Consider the following 22,458-nt stretch of genomic DNA (forward strand, 5'->3'; position numbering starts at 1 on the left):
ATCTGGACTTTGTTTGGGCCACACAAATGTTCTTCCCTTGCCCATTTCCAGTCCTCTCTGTCTCTCTATAGAGATGCATCCCCCCCCCAGCATGATGCTGCTGTTACCTTATCTTTCAATTTGTAGTTGTAGGGCGACAAAATTTGAAAAACGAAGCTGCCTTCTCATGTTTGTGCCGTTGTTAGAATATTGAGTTCCTCTGTTCATGTTCCTATTTACAGAAAGTATGTCGGCATCTGTCCACTCTCCTTTACAGCTCTGACTTGATTCTCACATGTTTATACTTGTGCGTGTGTGTGTGTGTGTGTGTGTGTGTGTGTGTGTGTGTGTGTGTGTGTGTGTGTATGTGTATTTGTTTAGTTCTATTTAGGACCATTTCTGACATATTTACTGCTCTTCTGAAGTCTGCTGGACTGATTTGAATTACGTTTTGGTTAAAGTTAGAATTGGGAATAGACTAGTAACAGTTAAGATTATTTAAAATGTCTGGCTTTGCATAAACCCAGTTACTAAAATAAATGGACGTTAATACAAAGTCCTATTATGGGCAGAAATACATGCATAAGTAACTTTAATATCTTTCTTTGTTGTTGTTTTCTGTGCATATTTAGTATTTTGTGTTGTTAGCTTTAGCTACCTCTTAGCTCATAAGACACACAAAGTCAAGAGAAAACAGAGTGAAGTGATGTAGGTGGTGTCACCATGACAACTGTTTATACCTAGGTACAAGGTCCGGAGATGCTAGCGCTCAGTGGTCTGGGCTTACAGGCTTTTAATATTATGAAAATAGTTAATAAAAGGGATAAAGTTGTAATTTCTGACATAACTACAACTGCATACAAATGATTCTGGATTTTTCCACATTTCAGTAACAAATGAACAAAAAACACAGTGAAAACACATATCAAATAGCAAAATGCTTTATGACCACAATCATTTTAGAAGCGGAAAGAAGATCTGAGCTTAATGGTTAGTTCCCAAAATAGTGTAGGTTCAATTAAACAGTTACAGTCATACCATTTCCTCCTGTACTTCACACATTCTGGTTGTGGTGTTTAAATTTAGGCCAAACTGAACTTTTGACATCTGAGGAAAACTTCAGCGTTAATAAAATGTAAATTTTTGTAGCTTTAAACCATTGTCACTTTGGCACTTGATAGATATTTGCAAAGGAAGTACAGAGCGGAGGCAGTGCATCACCAACAATCTTCCTATGCAAAACACCTGCTGAGACAGGAACATATGAAACATTTCCAGTCAGTGTAATTGGCTGAGATGAGAGACTCCTATTCCTTCCACCTCCATCTACTGTAATAATAATAATTTAACAATGTAAATAATAATGAGCATTTTTGTATTTACACTCCTAAGGAAACGTTGCAAGAATTTAACTTGCACATTCTGTTTCTAATGCGTCCGTCTACAACATGTCTATTCTGGTACTTCGAATATGATCGTGACTCCTTCCATATCGCGGCTGGTTGTCCCTTGTTGTCGTGGCAACCGTGAATGTAAGCTTTATGTGGCAGGTTGTCTGGGTGGGTTGGGCCGAGACAGACAGACCGGTGTGTGTGTGTGCGTGTGTGTGTGTGTGTAGGTGGTTTTATGTAACCACCTTAAGCATCTTTCTGAAAATGTTTATTTTACTTGGATGAAGAAGGAAATGCTTCTCTAAAGTAGTTTTTTAAATTATTTTTTTGGGAGAAGTGCTACACATCACTACATCCCGCATATAAACAATAACGCATTAGGTGTTGCATTACTAGTATGATTCATATGCTGAGTAATAACTTAGAGTTTGTGTCTCCTGTAGAGGACTGATGAGGAGGCGGTGTTGGACCGCGGGGGAACACGTTCTATGCTCAACACCAATTTTGAGAAGGAAGAACTTGAAGGTAACTGCCTTACATGATGCTTCTTGTAACAAGGTTTCCCAAATATATATTTTTGGTAATTATTAAAAGGTGACTGAAAAATAACAACTAGCAATAAAAGTTTGAAATGATATTGAACAAAAGATTTACTGTGGACTTTATAGGCTTCTCAGAAGCGAATAGGAGAGCACAATTCTCATTTTAATCACTCTTTTTAATCATAAAGAGAGTGGGGAAAGTTTTTACCTCCTTACAGATTTCTTCCATTTTTCTTCAGATCTTAAGACTTAAACTTGTGACATTGAGTGTCTGCAAATGTGCTGTAATGAATATTTTTGCTTCTAACGCAGCAACTGACGTCAAAGTGTACGCCAAAAATAAATCAGCTTACAGCCGTCATAATTACTACTATGTGTCACTATTAGCTTAAAATATGATCACTGATATATTTTGAAGAACAGACTAATAAAAGCCTATAAAGGAGCTTATGTTTGTCTAGTTAAAGCCCCTCATAAATTGTTATGAAAAAGGTATTTGGTTCTTGGTTCTTGTGTGTGTGTGTGTGTGTGTGGGGGGGGGGGGGGGGGTGCGTGTGTGTGTGTTTTATCACATGTTTCAGATAAATTTTAAAATCAAGCGAAGAAACTGAATAAACACATGCACTGATGAACCATCCAGGTCTTATCAAGAGTCAGAACAACATCTTCAGCACCGCAGACCTCACTTATAATTCAACAGTAAAGCCAAACAGCTTCACAGCACTGCATTAAATTATGATTTATTGTTTTGTGTGTGAAAAGCTTGACGTGTTCTTCTAAAACTTTTTTTTTTAAAAGCACATCAGATAATGTGACAAACATTATCATCACACTGAGAAATCTTCTATGTGAAGTTCTTTATGTGAATGCTGATAGGTGCTGCCCCATGCTGTTTCTAACACTCTGGCTGGGATGTTACAATGAAATCCAGCTCATGTAACAGGTGATGCATCATGTTGTATTTAGAAAAACATGGAGTAAAATAGGTTTCATTTATTCCTGCCCTGGTTTGAAAAGTCCATAAATATTTTTTTTTTTCTTCCCTGGATTAATTGGTTCTGAAACCAAGAAAGCACTAAAATATTCACTGTCTTTGTTTCTACAGAGGTTAAAGATTTTTTTAAATAAATTTAATTCAGGTTTGATTGATCTAAGTCACTATTTCTCAAACTTTTTCAGACTGAGAACTAGGGCTGTGTAATTTTATCGATTCTACGGTATTTATCGACATTTTTTCCTCAGAAATTATTGATTTTTCATCCACGAGTATCGATGCATTAAATCCTACTTAGGTGTTAAGATGCAGTTAGTTAGAGCGGGGTGCAGCTATGTTCACCGCCTCCGTCACCATCACATCACTCTCAGCACAGCCACATGCCTGTGGCAAAGGAACTCGCCCTGAGAAACTTTCCACCGGTACTTTATTTTTAATGAAAGCCTGAAGATAACCTTTGGTAAGCTAACTGTAGCACTGCACTTTGCATGTAAACAAATAAATGATTGTTTGCATGAAGTACCTCGCAGGTCACTAGGGGCACCGCAGACCCCCAGTGGACGGGGGACCACAGTTTTAAAGAAAGACTGGTCAAAGTGTATTACATTTTAAAACTAAACTTTAAAAACCTGTAAAGTAGCCCTTTAGTTTAGCAACGACAGGAGACGATAAAGCAGAAAGCTTTTGCGTCATTAGCAGCTAATGGTTAGCAAGTTGCAGTATTCTCATTTTTCTTCAGCTTTTTTCTGATGGCCTAGTTGTCTAGTTTGATGATTTAAGACTCCAATAATATCATCTATTAGTTTAATTTCCCTTTATGATGAATATTCAGTTGAATTGAACTGAATCACTCTTTTACTCTTCAATATGAACATTCTTCATATCCTTTAATTTGACTGAGTTTCCACAAATTCAATTGGACGTCGTACATTTCTAGATTTTTAATCAAAAGGCTGTTAAAACGCTGTATATTCATCTTAATTAGTTGTAATCTCATCAAACCTCAAACTACCGTGTGAACTGAAGCTGTGATGGACAAAAAGCTGCTTAGGTAGGGAATGAGGGGGGGAGGGAGGGGGCAAAAAGGAAGAGACAAAAAAGGAAACATCATATGACATCAGCAGTTGGTCATGCCTGGAAGAGGGAGGCTATTTTTATAAAGCCCACCACACACAAGTCTTGACTCACTCACATACAAAACCCTCCCCTCACGTCTCCTTCCTCTACATCACTTCTGATCTGGTTCACAACTACACGGTTAGGAAAATTTGCTGCACACGCAGCGGCTTTCCAACCTCTTCCTATTGCTTCCCACATACATAATTTACTGAGCGCTAAGAGCAGTTTACTCTGGACAGGTCCATCTACTGTAAGACATGTGCTGACGGCATCAAGCCTGTCCAAGTGACAAATATATTTTGACGTAGTACATAATCTCGTTTAACCTCTATTTCTGTCTTCCTGTTGGTTTCTGGAGTCCCTTGAGATTGTGAGGTAACTGTGCTCAAGCAAGTAGAGATACAGTTTCACCCCGGAAAGCAATCCATCAGGCATATTCTTTATTTAACAAGTCTTTGAATTTAGCATAATTTTTGGGAGAATAGCTGCCAGTTTTTAAAATTTATTCTTGTTTAAAGCTCAAAAGGAAACCCTTTTGCATTCTGAGCCAATAATAAAGCAAGAAGGTGGGGCAGCTTGTAAAATCTGGGTCAGATAAACTCTAAACCTGTGCTTGCGGTGCTTTGCACTCAGTAATACCATGTTACACCGTCTCATCACTTATTTAACGCAAACTAAGCCACTCTTGCTGTTTTTGTGGAAATTATTAGACTCAGACGGTGATCAAATATCTTAACTAGCTAGCCGTCATCAGTTGCTGCTGTCGAGCTTACACAGTGCATTTGGCTTTTCTGCATTTTATTACAGTTCAGCTAGAGCTGCACTGATCCGATATTAATATCTTTATTGGTTCTAGATCGGATATTGCACTTTCTGAACCATTTCAAAGATTTATTGCAGTTTATTTTTACATGTTTGACCAAAGTAGTCAACCTCTTGTTATTATCAGCTTCAGTTTCTTTATTACTTATTTTCCATTGACTGTTATATTCCTAATTGCACTGACTGAACAAATTAAAGTTGTGTTGTATTTTCATGCTTGACCAAGCTTGGTGTATTGTAGTGGCACAAAGATATAAAATAAATTTGCAATTCCTTTGTCTGTTAAAAAAAATAAAATAAAATGTTTTAAGTCAATTCAGCTCCGTGATCCTGTATCGGATCCATATCGGATGGTTGATACTAAACATCCGATATTGGTATCGGTATTAGAAGTGAAAAAAAGTGGATCCCTAAACCTCAAATTTCACTGGATTATATGCAATAAACTGAAAAGTAGAACTAAAGTGATGCATGTTTTTAAAATGACGTCTAAAAGTACCTCAAAGTATAGTGCAGAAGGTAATGTTTAGTGCCCTTGTTTTTGTCCAGACAGCCGAGGGCCATCAGGAAAAAACAAATGGTGGCCCCCGTTGCTCGACTGCAATAAAAAAAGAGAGAGTCAGCTCAGATTCTCTTCACGCTGACCCTGTGGATGCAAGCTCATGTGTGTTTCTCCACATAGACATTAGAACGAGGCTGTAATCGTCGCACTGCGCCTTGTCCTTTCAAAGTACAACATTCATTATCTGCATTATACCAAAATGAAAATGACTCCAATTACGGTGGTAATCTTCAAAATCAATTTCATTCTCTTGAAAGGGGACAGGAGGCTTTCATTACGAGCACAGCAGGCCTGAAGGCAGCCGTTCGCTCCTTTAATTGAGGCTTCATGGCTGCTTGCTAGATGACATGGCATCTACGGAAAGACATTACTACATTATTCAGAGCCTGTTTTTCTTTCTTTGCATCTTTTCAATCACTTTTTTCTTCCAGCTTTAAGCTGTGAACGTGTTTTCATTTCTGTCTTAAATAGATTTTTTTATTTGTATCAGAGTACCGGGTGCATGTTCAGTGTCAAGTCTTGGGAATCCTGAGGGGCATAGACATGATCAACTTCAAGGTTTCAGAAAAGTATGAAAGATAAAACATTTACAGTAATAAATGATATAATAGGCTTGTTTTTTGCATAGTAAAGTATAAGCCTGTCGCAATAAGCAATCAGTCAATTATTTGGATAATAAATGAAAATGATCTTGATAATTTCCCTTCCGATGATTCAGGGTAGTTTTGTTTTCAGAAACTTCTTAATCTATTTTATTGATGTTTTCGGTTGTGTGTATTTTTTAAATTCTGTTTTATTTCTAATATTTAGTTGTCGTGTTTTGCTTTGGATATTTAAGATATCTTCCAGTTCAAGTGTTCTTTAAAAAAATAAGTTTTATTAGTCTTTGAGAGAGCAAAAATGCATTATTGTACTATTATCATTATATTACTGAGCAACAATACTATCATTTATCACAATAATTTCTGGGACAATTTATCATCTAGCAAAATGTATCGTCACAGTCATAGTAAAGTACATTAAGGCTTGAAAACTAAAGTAGTATTTTATAGTAAAGTGGCACACAGTACACCCAACAGTTCAGTTGACTCATGGGAAGGTTGGACCCTCACTTATTCTTGCACAAATTGACTTTGTTTTGTTGTTTTGATTTTCCAGTGAAGCCAAATTCTGTTTGGCTGACAAAAATTCACACACTTTTCCTGAGAAATTATTCACTGTCAGTTGAAACTGGAGCAGATTGACAACAATTTCACACGCTGAAAATGGGTGAGAAGCATGACAGGCAACACATTGCTCCAGTTACAAATCGTGGCGGCCATAATCTGCAGATTGCGCTTCCCATTAAGGAAAAGACCAACAAAATGTGCAGAATATTTAGACAATTTTAAGTCCAGAAATGATCTCTGACCTTTTTGTCCAATCAAAAAAAAATTGATATCCTACTTTCATTTTGAAAAACGGACTTTTAATTTGAAGCTTAACTATAGAGTGCACCAATGTTACTGCTACATGCTACTACAAAGAGAGGCTATGTAGTTTTTAACAATATGGACTTTTAATTAAGTAAGCACAAAATCAGTGTGGGATTTGATAATATTGTAAAGATTGTTTGGAATTTATGTCAAATAACATATTTTCTAGTATTTTCTTTCCAATTTTTTCTAAAAGGTGATCATTTAAATTATTTCAACATTTAATAATCACTGTTTTTTATATGGTTTTCTTTCTAGCTCCTCTTTATTGTATCTACTTTTAAAGGGAATGTTATGGTTAAAATGAGCTAGCCTCCAGCGCTAACCTAACATGTCGATCAAAGCTAAAGGGGGAAAAAAAAGTTATGAATCTATATCAAAATGTTATAACTTCTGAGATTTGCCATTTTGGTTTCAGGTCACCGCACTCTCTACATCGGAGTCCACGTCCCCTTGGGTCGGAGGTCGCACCGTCGACACCGTCACCATGGACACAGACACAGGAAGAGGTCCAAGGAGAGGGACTCCACAGGGGAAGACGGGCGAGAATCCCCCTCATACAGTAAGTGATAGTGACATGTAGAGATGAACTTCAGAAAACGATTTGGCAGAGCAGGGAACTCAAAGCTATTTAAATGGTAATCTTTGTAATCTTTATGTTCAAATAACTTAAACTGTCCTTGTAGCAACTTTCTATCAGTATGCTGCGCTTCTTTAAGCTAGCTTCTTTAGCTTTAGCTCTTTGAATGTGGTACCTCAAATGTCCATCCTCCAAGGAAATACTGGTGAAACCCTTTCTTTGTTTTTTTTTTTTTTTCATCAACTTCTGCTGCGTAGACACTCCAGCTCAGAGGGTGCAGTTCCTTCTGGGCACAGAGGATGGCGATGAAGAGCACATCCCTCACGCCCTGTTCACTGAGATGGACGAAATCTGCCTCAGGGAGGGTGAGGACGCCGAATGGAAAGAGACGGCTAGGTGAATTTCTCTTATCCACTTTCTGTCTGTCTGAAAATCGGTGGAAACAGATTTTTTTTAAGCATTATTCAACTCTTTTGAACTTGTTTCCAGGTGGCTGAAGTTCGAAGAGGATGTTGAAGATGGTGGCGAACGGTGGAGTAAGCCCTACGTGGCCACCCTGTCTCTGCACAGCCTGTTTGAGCTGCGGAGCTGCATCATGAACGGCATCGTGATGCTGGACATGCGGGCCAACTCACTGGAGGAGATCGCAGGTGAATGCCACAGGCGGACCAGGCGGCTTTGTCTCATTCCTCATCGCTCTTGAACTTTTTCACATTTTATCACAACCACAAATTACACTGTGTCTAATTTTGATACAGCCGAAAAACCGCCTCAATAATTTTGATAAAAAACTTGAATTTTATCGAAATTGGTGTTTCCAATAAGCAAAAATTATTTTCGGAATTCCAATTTGCAGAATTTTATGCAGCTATTGATCCCTCAGCACCAAGCTAAAAATACGTAAGATGTAATATGTAAGATGAAAGCACATCCATGTGTTAGATTGGTCTAGTCAAAGTCCAAACCTAAAATTCGATTGAAAATATGAGGCAACACTTAAACACTGATGTTCACAGACTTGATCCATTCAAATGAAACAGAGATTTAAGTATTTTGCGGCAAAAATGGGGAAAAAGTGGAGTTCAACAGAATATTTAGAATCAGAGAACACAAATACGTATTATTAGTAAAGCGTATATAGTTAGTAATTCATTGCATTTCACATAAAATACCAACTAAATACAATGTTACAAGTGGAGTTAATGGCGTCTTTGCTGCAGCTACATGTCAGTAGGGTTTCGCTATTGTTTTTATATATATATATGTATATATTTTTTTTTTTTTTATTGAGTTTTTCAAAATACAGCATATATAAATCATACACAAGAGTATGAAGCATATACATATTTAACAAATTACTGTATAAGAAAAATATACTCAATACAACAATACAAATAAAAACATACAACAACTAAAAGTAAAATAAAATAAGAACAAGTCAAGGCAATTATCTAAATAACTGGATACGCTGCACTGGTTACCATTTACACTTTAGGATGGTGCTACCTGCCTATAAGGGCACGGGTGGCATACTAAGCAAGCGTGGGGGTCAGTCTTGAACTGAGAAAGATGGTCCAGAACCGGCTGCCAGATGCTACAGAACTTATTAGTGGAGCCCACAACATCATACCACAGTTTCTCCAAATGAAGAATCTCAGTGAAATCACTTAACCACATTTTAAACCACAATCTCAAATTACTTTCTTAGCCGTTACCATTCCATACATCACAGTCGTTTGCATAGAAATGCTGCGGCTCCTAAGTGAAGGAGAATATCCAAACAATGCAATCTGGGCATCTGGGACCAACGTGCATCCATACACTTCAGAAAACAAGTTAAAAATGTCACACCAATATTTGAAGAGTTTGGGGCATGACAAGAACAGATGTGCCAGGGAGCCATCAGCAGACTTACATTTATCACATTTTGAAGATATTGAGGGGAATATTCTGTGCAATTTTATTTTAGAATAATGGAGTCTATGAAACACCTTGAACTGAATTAACTGATGTCTTAGATTGATAGAACATGACCGGATCCTCCCAAGACCCTCCTCCCAGACCTTACTCCCAATCTGCTAACCCAGCTCCTCCAGGAATTTGCAGGAAGTTCTTGAGCATCACCTTCCTGCCAGTATACCAAAGCCCTTGCATTTGCTGCCCAATAATAGTGCTGGAAGCAGGGTAATCCTAACCCCCCCATCTCTCTTGGTTTATGTAAATGGGTTTTTGATATTCTATGGGCTTTAAAGCCCCAGACAAAAGGCAAAATTATTGAGTCCAATGATTTAAAAAAGACCTTTGTTAAAAAAAATAGGCAGAACCTGAAAAAGATATAAAAATTTAGGCAAGGACACAATCTTAACAGCATTTATGCGGCCCATCATTGAGAGTGGGAGTGTTCTCCATTTATCAACATCTTTCCTAAGATTATCCACTTTTTCTAAAAAGTTTCATTTGAAAATTTGTTTGGGGTTTTTAGGCAGAATAACTCCAAGATATTTCAGTTAGTCAGTCATCTTAAATAAAAGGTTTTCTAAGAATTCAGAAGTAAGTCTTGCACCTAATGACATAAATTCACTCTTCTGCCAGTTAATAGTATAACCTGAAATCTCGCCAAATGACTGAATAAGGTCTAGGAGAATTGGCACTAACTGCTCAGGATGTGATACAAAAACAACAACATCATCAGCATACAATGAAATGTGATGGTCAATGTTTCCCAATTGAATTGGTTTGATTAGGGAGTGTTTTCTAATACTAATGGCAAGGGGCTCCATAGCGACCACAAAAAGCAGAGGACTAAGGGGGCAACCCTGACGGGTTCCCCGATGCAGTAGAAAGGGCTCTGACTTATCCTGGTTTGTGAGGACGGAGGTGGATGGTTGAGCATACATTGTTTTAATCCATGACACAAATTTACTACCAAACCCAAATTCTTCAAGTACAGTCAGAATGTAAGGTCAGTCCAATTGGTCAAATGCCTTTTCAGCATCCAGGCAAAGAACAGCTCCCTTAAACTTACTGTCAAATGTATGATACATAATGTTCATTAACCGTCTGATATTAAAAAATGAAAACCTTTGGGTTTCGCTATTGTTGCTCCTACTTTCTTTTCCCATACATTAACTCTGTTGATATAAGAATGATCTCACTCTTCAGTCAGAATGACCTAAATAAAATCAAAGCAGGAGACATCACGGAGCTGCTGGTTTGTTTTTGAGGTCAGTGTGGGGAGAGAATATTTATCTGCGCCACTGCAGAAATCGCCTGAACAAAACCTCATCCGGCACAATTAAATCACCCACAGTGGGTCAGTTTTTTTTTCTTTGTTTGCTATTTTTTTGGCCATGATCAGCTTAGCGTCGCTGGCTGATCATGCAGAGGCAGCAGAACCAGATTTATAACTGAGCATAATTTATTTATTTTACCGCGAAATGTGTGCTTTTCTTTTATCTGTCAGATATGGTTTTGGATCAGCACGAGGGGTCCGGCTCTCTGGGTCTGGATGCCCGGAAGAGGATCCGTGAGGCCCTGCTCAAGCAGCACCATCACCAAAACCACAAGAAGCTGGCCAACCGCATCCCCATCGTACGCTCCTTCGCTGACATCGGCAAGAAGCAGTCCGAGCCTCATTCCATGGACAAGAACGGTAAACACACACATACACACACACGCACACACACACACAGAGCTGTCAATAGTCAAATACCTGTTTTTTATTTATTGTCACACTTTACACCACATATGTAAATTGTGAGTTCATTGTAAATTTTTCGTAAAAATGGTCAAAAACATTGGGTTTAAGTGACTGCTAACTCCCACCTGCCGGTGGCAGTACTTCTTACTTTTGCTACATTGTTGCCTCAGCCTTACTTGATGTCAAGTTATATTTCGGGATCGATGTGGCGAGTAACAAAAAGTCTTGTTGTGTGGTTAATATTTCTAACAAAACCTGTGAAATCCTGGATGCAAAAAGATGTTCAATATGATTTATCAGTTGCAGACAGAGCTATTTATTAATATTTTAACAGTTTGCTAATAGGTTTTATCCATATGTTTTGGCACAACCAGCCTTGAGAAGGTTCATGAAGTTTATTTGGCCCAAAATGAAAATGAGTGTGACTCGCCTTGTAGCTAGAATCAGGCCTGCTGGGCATCTTATTTCAGGGGTTAATTGTTTGATAAAACATTCCCTTTCACAACATGGTGGCAACACTGATGCGCAAAATCCATCATGTGATCATGCAGCATGTTTCAAGTCTACAATATTCCTTAGGCCACTGACAACCACACTAAAGTGCTAGAAGCTTAGTTTGATTTGATAAAACAACTCAAAACCTACTACAAGTTGTAACTCAGTATTTATCAGATGGTTTAACAATAAAACATATTTTATTGCATATTGGGCTTTCTCTCTAGTTTTCACCAATAAAGATCCAGCAACAGCAAGGGCAAAACGTACCCACCGTCCAGAGGCTGTAACCGTAGCGCGCCGTTTCCCAGCTGTTTGGGAAAGCAGTTCTTGTGAAAGCTGATATTATTTTCCTGCTCTCCGATAGGCCAAACGGTCTCACCGCAGTCCCAGCCGTCCAACAACGAGACCAAACAGGACGTCAGCCGAGAAAACAGCGCTGTGGACTTCAGTAAGGTGAGCAGGCAGAACAACTACTGCTCTTCTTGTTTGTCTTTGGCCGGTGAGAGCCGAACACATAACAAGCTGTGTGTTTAACCAGTCTGGGGTTACGTGTGTGAAATGGTCACCAGCAGCTTCTCACAAAGGTAAACTGACTGGCGTCAAACGGCATCAGATGGTGTTTTCTTTAGCCATGCCATTCAGATTCTACCTTAATTCTATATTTACAGAATGCCTGATCCGTTTGCGTCTATCTGTTACAGATTGACCTCCATTTCATGAAGAAGATCCCTCCTGGAGCGGAGGCGTCCAATGTACTGGTTGGGGAGCTGGAGTTCCTGGACCGCCCAGTGGTGGCCTTTGTCCGCTTGTCTCCAGCCGTGCTGCTCAACGGCCTTACCGAAGTTCCCATCACCACCAGGTGATCGACTGAAAGTCCTGCAGTTTGGTTTCTCTTCTAGACGTCGTTTTTCATGTCAGATCTGAACGTGTTGCTTTTGTTGCACAGGTTCTTGTTCATCCTCCTGGGGCCTTTGGGTAAAGGTCCCCAGTATCATGAAATTGGGCGATCTATTGCTACCCTGATGACTGATGAGGTGAGGCAACTCTAAAAACAAACTGAAATCTATTTAGAATAAAACATATTAATGTTTTATTATTCTCAACAAAGCGTTTTGTAGCAGCTATGTAGTCAAGACCCAAACAGCAGCTTATAAGCTATATTTTATAGTTTATAAGCAATAAAGAAATAGTTTTTCATTTTAAACAAACTTGTAATAATATGAGTAGAAAGTCATAATTCTGCCTGAATAAAGAGCCAATAATATGAGAAAAACATATTACCAGAATAAAGTCATAATAAATTAGAATAAGGTTATATATTAGAAGAATAAAGTAATAATTTTATGAAAATTCCTCCACAAAAAGATAAAATAAAGAATGTTGAGCATCTTGTGAAGTTATGCTTTGGTATCAGTTTTAGAAATTATGAAATACTTCATCTTTTAACATCATCATCCAGTTATTAAGGGCCTTGAAATATTTGTGCCAACTAAGAATCTTGGACTGCATGACCCAACAGATCTTGATAACTCACTAGAAGCTTTGCTCTCATTAAAACAGCTTTGTACTGGTACTACTAATATTATGACTTTATTCTCATAATTTAAAGAAAAAATCTTATTCTAGCGCTGATACTTCATTGTAGTTACTCATCATTGTCTGTGCCAAATGGGTTTTTTGTGTTGACAGTTGACCCATAATAAAAATAAAAATACTTTACAGATGTTTACCTACAGAATATAGTGATTAGCTTTGTGTGTGTGGACAATAGCTTTCTGTATTCTGTACATCCTTATATGAAGAATAAGGAAAGTGGGGTAATTGAACTGAGCCTGACATTTTCAGTGGCCTATAGAAATTATGATGGATTAGTAGTAGGAGTTTAGCAATAAATCCAGATTGCCAGATGAGATAATAAACAATGTTAATCATGAGAATATGATGAGAAAAAAACTTTTGCGATATTGGGGAAAACAAATGGCATAACAGTTTCACAGATCACAAACTGTAATTTAAGGAATCGAGATCACACACTGCATCACCTGCTGTGATTCATCCTAAAGGTGTCCCACAGGGATGTGGCAGGACTCTGTGGAGTCCAGTCAAGTTTTCAGTTATTCATGTCTTCATGCGGGTAGCTTTGCTCTCTGGTAAACAGTTGTCTTACTGTCAGGAAGGGTTTGTCCCCAAACTGTTGTCGCCAAATTGTCTTGGTATGCTGCGGCATTAAGGATTGTTTCACTGGAACTAAGAAGCCGAGTCCAAATCCTGGAGAACAGCCCCACGCCATAATCCCCTCTGCATCAAGCTTTACTCTTGACACAACACAGTCAGATAAGTGTGGTTCCCCTGGCAACTGCCAAACCCTGACGCTTTCATCCGATTGCCAGATGGAGAGGCGTGATTTGGCTCCTCCACTCCGATCCCGTCCAGTGGCGGCGTGCTCCGCACCACTGCATCCATCGCTTTGCATTGATTCTACTCGGTGATTCAGCCGGCCTTCCATGGAAACCCTTTACATGAAGCTTTCTGTGTACTGTTAGTGTGCAAATAAAGTTTGGATGGTCTGAAGCTCTTAACTGCAGAAAGTTGGTGACCTCTATGCTCTCGTTCCCTCGGCATCCTGTGACCCCACTTTAGGATTTTGCATGGCCTTCCACTGTCTGGCATAGTTGCTGTTGTAATTGCTTCCACTAACAGATGATGGTGGAATATTTAGTAGAGAGAAAAATTAGACCTATTTCATGTAATCTTGTGTAGACGAAACTGTGTCGATATAAAGCTTGAATTTTGTTTTGATCAGGTCATATGTAATTGCAAAGCTCATTTTCACATTAATGAAAATACATATTTAATGTCAAAAATACAGATTTTCCATGATGTTGCCTATAAGGCCAAAGACAGGAGTGACCTGGTGGCAGGAATCGACGAGTTTTTGGATCAGGTGACCGTGTTGCCCCCCGGCGAGTGGGACCCCTCCATCAGAATAGAGCCGCCGAAGAATGTTCCCTCTCAGGTAAATTCAAAATGTAGCGATTTTGGATTCTTCTTTTAGCATCTTGCAGTCTGCTTTCAGGATGAAGTTGATAGAATGGCAGCTACTTTGAACATCTTCCGATTGTCTGCTCTTTTCTGTGTGGTTAAAACTCTTTTGAGACCTCTTTAAATTGCTTATCAGGCTCAAAAACAGTGACAGCTTTCTTTCTGAAACAGTCAGGGTCACAACAAACTTAACGTCTCTTAACGCTCATGATTTGTACATGATGTGAAAATTTTAGCCCGTCAGAAACATAATTTTTCTATCTTGTATTTATTTGTTATAAGCAAAAATCTATATTGAAATAGACGTTAAACACCCATGTAGGACACTGAGCACTCTTTTTTTATCTGCAGCCTTTATATGTCCAGTTGAAATGCCTTGCTGTGCTTGTTTGTGTTTGTCATAGGACAAATTAGGCTGCACTTTAAAGCTGGCATATACCCAGTGTTTGATTGACAGTGATGTTTACCGCATAGGAAAAGCGAAAGATCCCCCCCGTTCCCAATGGAGTGACGGATCTTGGAGAGTCTGAGGAGCACGGAGGACATGGTGGCCCTGAGCTCCAGCGTACGGGGAGGTGAGCGCCGGAGACCAACGGAATAATCTACCGTTTAGACTCTGTCACTTCTTAAAGCTATTCTCTGTGCCTGTCTTCCTGTCGCCTATTAGCTGCTTCACTGCTCCCAAATTGTTAATTTAGCTTGTCTAGTGTGCAGACTATCCTATTGGGGGAATGTCATTCTTCACTGCTCAAAACAGAGGTTGTTTTAGTATCACTTCATTGCATATTGGTTGGGTTTATTAGACCATAAAGGAAAAACATTCCTTTTAGACGTTGACAGATTTCAGAGTTGTAGCATTTTTCTCCAGATGAAGCCACATGTTTTGATTTTCAGTTGTCTTTGCATTAAATTCACACATCATTTGAAACTATCCAGACATTCTTCAAAATAAAAGGCCTCTTAAGTTTTCCACCTAGAATAGTAAAGGGGTAAATCATGTAGAAAAAAATAACAATAAACTCTTCGATTATGGGCAACTAAAATCTATCATCCAGTCCAAATTGAACATTAAACAAATAAATGCAAAACTTCCTCTTGTAATTCTAGTACCATTAACCCTCAACCCCCAAAGTTACTCAGAAAAACTCACATGAAACCTTCAGAAGCTGATCTAATGTCTAATGTCATGTCAGCAAATTGATCCATTTACTGTTACAGATTTAAAGTTTTGGAGTAAAACTTGTGCGCTTGCACACATTTTACTCCTACGATTGAACCTTAAGCCCAGTCTTGTCGGTCAGCCTTCTCCTGCTCCCTCCAGTGGAACCACCGCTGTTTCCGCCACCCTCTTGGGACTCACATAAGCATAGCAGCCCACCCAACGTTGTCACGGCAACCTGCTCCGACGGTACCTCACCGTTGCAATTTGATGCAGCACAGTTGTCGGAGGCAAACCCAGCATGGGGTCACTTTGCAACTCCAGCTTTGTTTACTGATGTTTAATTTGGTGAATCAACTGAAAGTGGGAGAGCTAGTGTTTGGCTACGGCCACCTGCCATGAGCCAACATGCTTACCAGCCGCTACCGCTCACCTGATAGAGCAAGAAATGGTAGCACTCATTGATCAAGACAGTTTGTAGTAATGGTACTGTATGTTGTGATGCTCTTTAGCAGACAAGATAATGGATTTTTATTGGTGTGTGGTTGATTAAACCCTATAAAAGGGATGGATAGGCTATTGGTACATGCTTTTTCATTACTATACATTTACAAATTTCTATAAATGGGGGGAAAAAGCTACTTTTTGGCACCTTTGCAGCAAACATAATTAGAATCAATATTGTCCCAATTGCTGATTTTAGTACTGTTTAATAATTGTGTCATAAACAGGTATGTAAGAATTAACAACAGTCTGAAATCTCTAAAAAACAAAAAAAAACAAAACCGAACCATAATTTTCTGAATGGAGCCAGATCTTTTGGATCACTTTCTTTCAAAGAGCCTAGAATAACTTGTTTAACCTTTAATTGGTTCATTTTAAGGATGCAAACTATCTGCTTGTGACTTCCCCACTCAGCTCCTTCAGACTAGCCAGTAGCAATTAGCAAACACCTGGTGAAACTGCACATCAACCAAACTCATTATGTGAGCTACTTCTCAGTGCAACGCTGGTAAAAACGTAGTTAAAGGGTTAATAGAGTAGAAATGTGGTGATGACTTCCTGAAGGCAGTGGTTCAGAAAGAGCAGGAGTTTTTAAAGAGACAGAGGCCCAATTCCAAAGCATCAAATTACAAAGTCAAATTGCCTTTAAGTGCAAACTGTCTCCTTTACCACTAAAGGAATTTAAATGGTACTATGTGCCTGGAAAATGCACAATACTACCCCTTTAACATGGCTGTGTCACTGCAGGATATTTGGTGGGATGATCTTGGACGTCAAGCGAAAAGCCCCTCACTACCTTTCAGACTACACAGACGCCATCAGCCTCCAGTGTCTGGCCTCCTTCCTCTTCCTGTACTGCGCCTGCATGTCACCTGTTATTACCTTTGGAGGACTCCTGGGCGAGGCCACAGAGGGCCGCGTGGTAAGTTTCCAGGTCCAAAGACTATAAATTAGAGACCCACCAATCAGAGATTTTTACTATCTATAGTGTCCACAGCCACCATGAGCAGACATCATTTATTTATTTATGTTTTACAAAATATAACCTTTTTCACTGACAAATCACTAATTCGATCCCTTCATGTTCTTGTATAATTTGTGAAAATAAATACAATTTTTACTCATATTAGAAGGTGAAACTATATAGAAAATTACAATACGGCGACAAAGTTACAGCACGTTCAGAAAGATGAGTGGAAAGAAAAGGTGCATCAGACTTTATTAACTGTAAGTCATAATCATCAAAATGATTAAAATGAGGAACAAAAATATGAAACTTTTTCACAATATTTAATATGTTTTTTTAGCTGTCCTTAACATATTTGTCCATACTATGTATTGAAAAATAACAAGTCCTTCAAACCTCTAAGGTTTGGTGTCACTAAGTTAATCAGAACTCTGGTTCCGGTTCTTCCAGAGTGCCATCGAGTCTCTGTTTGGGGCTTCAATGACCGGGATAGCCTACTCTCTGTTTGCCGGTCAGCCCCTCACCATCCTGGGCAGCACTGGGCCTGTCCTCGTCTTTGAGAAGATCCTTTTCAAGTTTTGCAAGTAGGCTTCTTCTTTTTCTTCCCCTTTGTTTCTATCTGTCCTTGTTTCTTTCTCTTTTGTTATTCCTTCCTTCCTTCACTTCATTTGGTAAAACACTGTATGTTAGCTTCTGCTAGTTCTTGTGTTTTATTCTTGTGTGTGTGTGTGTGTGTGCCTCAGGGAATATGGCCTCTCCTACCTCTCCCTGAGGACCTGCATTGGGCTGTGGACGGCCTTCTTCTGCCTGCTGCTGGTGGCCACAGATGCCAGCTCGCTCGTCTGCTACATCACGCGCTTCACCGAAGAGGCTTTCGCCGCACTAATCTGCATCATCTTCATCTACGAGGCCCTGGAGAAGCTGATTCACCTGGGGGTGCACTATCCGGTCAATAAACACAACGACCTGCAGAAGCTCACCCAGTACTGGCAAGTGTCTCTGTCCTGTAGGTTGCAAAGTAGAAAACACATGGTCCCAGTAATCTTCAGTTCTAAATCTTCACAAAGAGATTACATATGTAATCTGCAGAGTGTACTTAGCTCAGCATTTTTGGCCAAAACATGCTAAAGTACCGCAGCTATGTCTTGGTTTAGTGGTAAAGGAGACGGTTTGTGGTTGATGCTTTACTAGTAAACAGAGATTTTAATGTGAGAAAATGACTTTTTAAAGCGCATTGATTATTTTATCTCAAACAGGTGTAGCTGTGTTGAGCCCAGGGACCCGAGCAATGAGACCCTGCGATTTTGGGATGAGAGGAACATCACAATCTCCCAGGTCAACTGGACCTCACTGGAGGTCAAGGTAAAGAACCCATTTATTTATACAGGAACGTCTCCACTGAGACAAAAATGCCTTTTCACATCCCTGTAAATCGTTTTCCTCAACGACTGTCTTCCTCGTCTCTTTGCCCTTTGACTATTACCACATCCATCATCATCATCTCCATTCACACTGGGGCCAGTAGGAGTGTGAGGTGTTACATGGGGAGTTTCAGGGGCCCGCCTGTGGCCACCACGGCCCCTACATCCCAGACGTCCTCTTCTGGTGCGTGGTGCTCTTCTTCACCACAGTCTTCATGTCGGCCTTCCTGAAGGAATTCAAGTTCAGCCGCTATTTCCCCACCAAGGTGCGCAAACTGACAATCATTTTATATTTTTTGTTATTCTTGAGTTGAGTTGTAGTCTCGCAGAATGCTAGTAAAACAGCAGACAAGGACTATTTTGGCACTTTTATCTGAAGGTAATCACATTTGGGGATCTTCAGGGCTCTATTTTCGAGCCACTTTTATAATTTTTTTCCCCTCAACCTTAAATTAAGATTAAGTTCATTTATTGTCTATTACTAGGTAATAGACAATAAGTACAGTTTAACATATATTATATAAACTTATTATACATCTAGTGAAATATGTCAAGCATTTGTATCTTGCAATAGTGAATTTTAGAGAATAAAAAACAATTTTGTGTCTCAGAAAATTACAATATTAGGTCAATTTTAAAAAATTAAATGTGTTTAATTTTTCTGAGAAATCTGTTCATTTCTGTGCTATCTGGTGTCCCTCATCTTCCTCTCAACAATACTCCATAGATTTTCTCAGGCTTGTTTGCTAGCTCCTCAACCACATTAACGTCATGTTCAGTGAACCAGTTTTTAGCGTCTTTGGCAGTTTGGGTACCAAACCCTTTTGGAAAATGAAATCAGCCTCGTCAGCAGAAAGAAGCATGAAGATTTCAGAAAACCCGATGGACCAGAACCAGCAGATGACATCAGATCATCCAGCAAAATGGATTCTGTGCCTCTCCACTCTTTCTCTAAACTCATGGACTTTGGTTTGCAAATAAAATGCAAACTTTACTTCCATCTGAAAAATAGACTACTCTCACCATCGTTTTAAAATATCTATTCTCTGCCCACACAGTGGGCCTTTTTAAGGACCTGCCAGCTGCAGAATGAAACCAACTTCACTAATTTATAATCCTCCATTTAGTTTTGAAATCTGCATAAGTGATAATACAGAAACTGCCTGACGCATCATTAGCATACACTGCCATCTACTGGCTGATTGGGGGCACAGCGAGAGCGCTGCAGTCTGTGTGGCCATTCTATGCTAAGTTTCTCTGGGTTGTCATTGAGATGACACACAGCAGCGTAACGTGTGGGGTGATGTTGGCTCACTACAGCGTGTCGTCTGATCGCCACCTTGTGGTGATGAACGTTACATTGCAGTAACACTGCAGATGGAATACTGATCGCTTATTGATCGCTTCCTGTATATTTATGCTGCAACATTGTATTTTCTTGATTATCACTCTTTTGATTTAAGAGAACTGTTCTTTTTCTTGCTCTTTATTTTTTGGGGTGGTTTTTTATGTTTCTCTTACTAGAAAATGAAGAAGTTGAAAAAAATTCAAGAACATCAGCACTATACTATTAATATAGTTAAAAATCATTGGAACGAAGCACATGGAAAGATATTATTAAATAATTTTTTTCCTTAGTTTTCAGCTGAAAACTGCGATGGCATATTTCAACCATTGTAAATAGAAGAAAAAGGAATAATTTTTTGCCAAAAACCGCAGAATCTCAGAAATTAAAAAAAGTTTGAAAAGGCAATAATTTGCTAGGAAAAAAAAATACACATTTTGACATTCATTACATAAATTTTCTTGATTAACAATTATTAATCAAGAAAATTTATAAAAGTTTTGAGGTTGAGAAGTTGCTGGTAAAAACTTTTTGGCCTTTGGAAATGTTCAACTTTTGGAAGTCGTTTTTTTTTTTCTTTCTTTTTTCCTTTCTTTTTTTTTTTTTTTTTTAGAAAATTTCAGAGATTAATGTGAACATTTCTGAGGTTTCTTTGAGCAAATTTTCAACTTTTTAAAGTCAGAAATTTCCAAGATTTTTGTGGAAAATTTCTGAGATCAATCTCAAAATTTCTAAGTTTTTTAGTGGAATGCTTACTCTATTTACTCTTTGTTTTTCTACATACAACGGCCTTGATACACAGTCATAGACAACACATGGGTAACCTGAATAAACACTCTTTTTGAAGGTGTTCTTGAATGGTACTCTTTGTACATATGTCTGTTTGAATTCAACATGGACTTTGTCTAAAGGATCTGTGTGTCTTTGTTCTGTCCAGGTGAGGTCTATCATCAGCGACTTTGCAGTCTTTATCACTATCCTCACTATGGTCCTTGTTGATTATGCCATAGGAATCCCATCGCCTAAATTACAAGTCCCCAACAAGTTCAAAGTAAGTCCCCATGTCAGCCTTCTGTGTGAAATTCTAAGTAAAGTAACATGCAGCACAAAAACACAGAATCTTACCATCATCGTTGTCCACTTTAAAGTGCAAATTTCTCAATACATTTTAAACTGGACAAAACTAACTTGCAAATGACTTTTCAGCAAGTTGTAAGAGCTTGTTTTAAGTCAGTAATAATTCCTTAATATTGATTTAAAAAGTACCAGTTGAACTGGCAGATTATGTCATTTATAACATGTGGAAAATGTCTTGTTATAAGTGAAATAATTTACCAATTGACTTAAAACAAGCTCCCACGTTAAAAAGAAACCAGATTTTGTCACTAAACTATATTTTGAAGTATTACACATGCAAGTTCCATAGAAAAGTAATAATCTGAATCCTATTTTAAGCATTTTATTTGAACATTTATGAATAAAATCTTTAGATATCTTATCACTTAAGAAAAATGTCCCGTTTTACTCCCGGTAGCCAACTAGAGACGATCGGGGCTGGATCATAAACCCGGTTGGACCCAACCCGTGGTGGACCACCATCGTCACCTCTATCCCCGCTCTGCTCTGCACCATCCTCATCTTCATGGACCAGCAGATCACAGCGGTGATTATCAACAGGAAGGAGCACAAGCTGAAGGTTTCTATGAGTTTGTATGAGTTCTTCTCTTTGCCGCGTGACGCCTCATCCGGCGCTGAAGTCTGTTTTCCTGTCGGCCCCTGCAGAAAGGCTGCGGCTACCACCTGGACCTGTTCGTGGTGGGGGTGATGCTGGGCGTGTGCTCAGTGATGGGCCTGCCGTGGTTCGTGGCAGCCACCGTGCTCTCCATCTCCCACGTGAACAGCCTGAAGCTGGAGTCGGAGTGCTCGGCTCCCGGAGAGCAGCCCAAGTTCCTGGGCATCCGTGAGCAGCGCTTCACCGGCCTCATGATCTTCACCCTCATGGGCTGCTCCGTCTTCATGACCTCTGTGCTAAAGGTCAGAGGAAACCCTCACAAAATATTTACTCAGCTCACGTCAAAAAGCACGTGAGCTGGCACTACTGTATAATATATGCAATGCTGGTAGATTTGCATAGAAAACCTGAGAAATTAAACATCCAGATTTTCAGATGTTTACACATTTCTTTTGTCTATTTCAGAAAGGTGATATGTTAATTGATCATAAATGCATTAATGATAATTTTCAATATGATCACGGCAGGACTATTTAATCTCTAAATGTAGTTTATTTTTCTCGTGGGACTTTTCTGTCAGGTAAAAGTTTGAGTCACATTCAAAACATCTTCATTAAGTTCTGTGA

General features: G+C 39.0%; 1 protein-coding gene across 3 annotated transcripts in view; it reads left to right on the forward strand.

The window, feature by feature from the left end:
* The window catches only part of LOC103474188 (sodium-driven chloride bicarbonate exchanger-like), a 37,953-nt gene that overhangs the window by 12,909 nt on the left and 2,586 nt on the right, over positions 1 to 22,458 (forward strand). For all 3 annotated transcript variants that reach the window (XM_081615641.1, XM_008425006.3, XM_017302003.2), the window contains 18 exons: positions 1,814 to 1,895; positions 7,303 to 7,446; positions 7,722 to 7,860; positions 7,954 to 8,114; positions 10,928 to 11,116; positions 12,027 to 12,115; positions 12,364 to 12,521; positions 12,609 to 12,696; positions 14,532 to 14,678; positions 15,179 to 15,279; positions 17,115 to 17,289; positions 17,785 to 17,918; positions 18,078 to 18,323; positions 18,591 to 18,696; positions 18,860 to 19,021; positions 21,038 to 21,151; positions 21,635 to 21,796; positions 21,883 to 22,134. In XM_081615641.1, coding sequence (XP_081471767.1) covers positions 1,814 to 1,895; positions 7,303 to 7,446; positions 7,722 to 7,860; positions 7,954 to 8,114; positions 10,928 to 11,116; positions 12,027 to 12,115; positions 12,364 to 12,521; positions 12,609 to 12,696; positions 14,532 to 14,678; positions 15,179 to 15,279; positions 17,115 to 17,289; positions 17,785 to 17,918; positions 18,078 to 18,323; positions 18,591 to 18,696; positions 18,860 to 19,021; positions 21,038 to 21,151; positions 21,635 to 21,796; positions 21,883 to 22,134 — 2,649 coding nt within the window. The remainder of the gene's footprint in view (positions 1 to 1,813; positions 1,896 to 7,302; positions 7,447 to 7,721; positions 7,861 to 7,953; positions 8,115 to 10,927; positions 11,117 to 12,026; positions 12,116 to 12,363; positions 12,522 to 12,608; positions 12,697 to 14,531; positions 14,679 to 15,178; positions 15,280 to 17,114; positions 17,290 to 17,784; positions 17,919 to 18,077; positions 18,324 to 18,590; positions 18,697 to 18,859; positions 19,022 to 21,037; positions 21,152 to 21,634; positions 21,797 to 21,882; positions 22,135 to 22,458) is intronic.

Source organism: Poecilia reticulata, chromosome 2, assembly GCF_904066995.2.
Source record: "Poecilia reticulata chromosome 2, P_reticulata-male-v2, whole genome shotgun sequence".
Taxonomy (NCBI): Eukaryota; Metazoa; Chordata; class Actinopteri; order Cyprinodontiformes; family Poeciliidae; genus Poecilia; species Poecilia reticulata.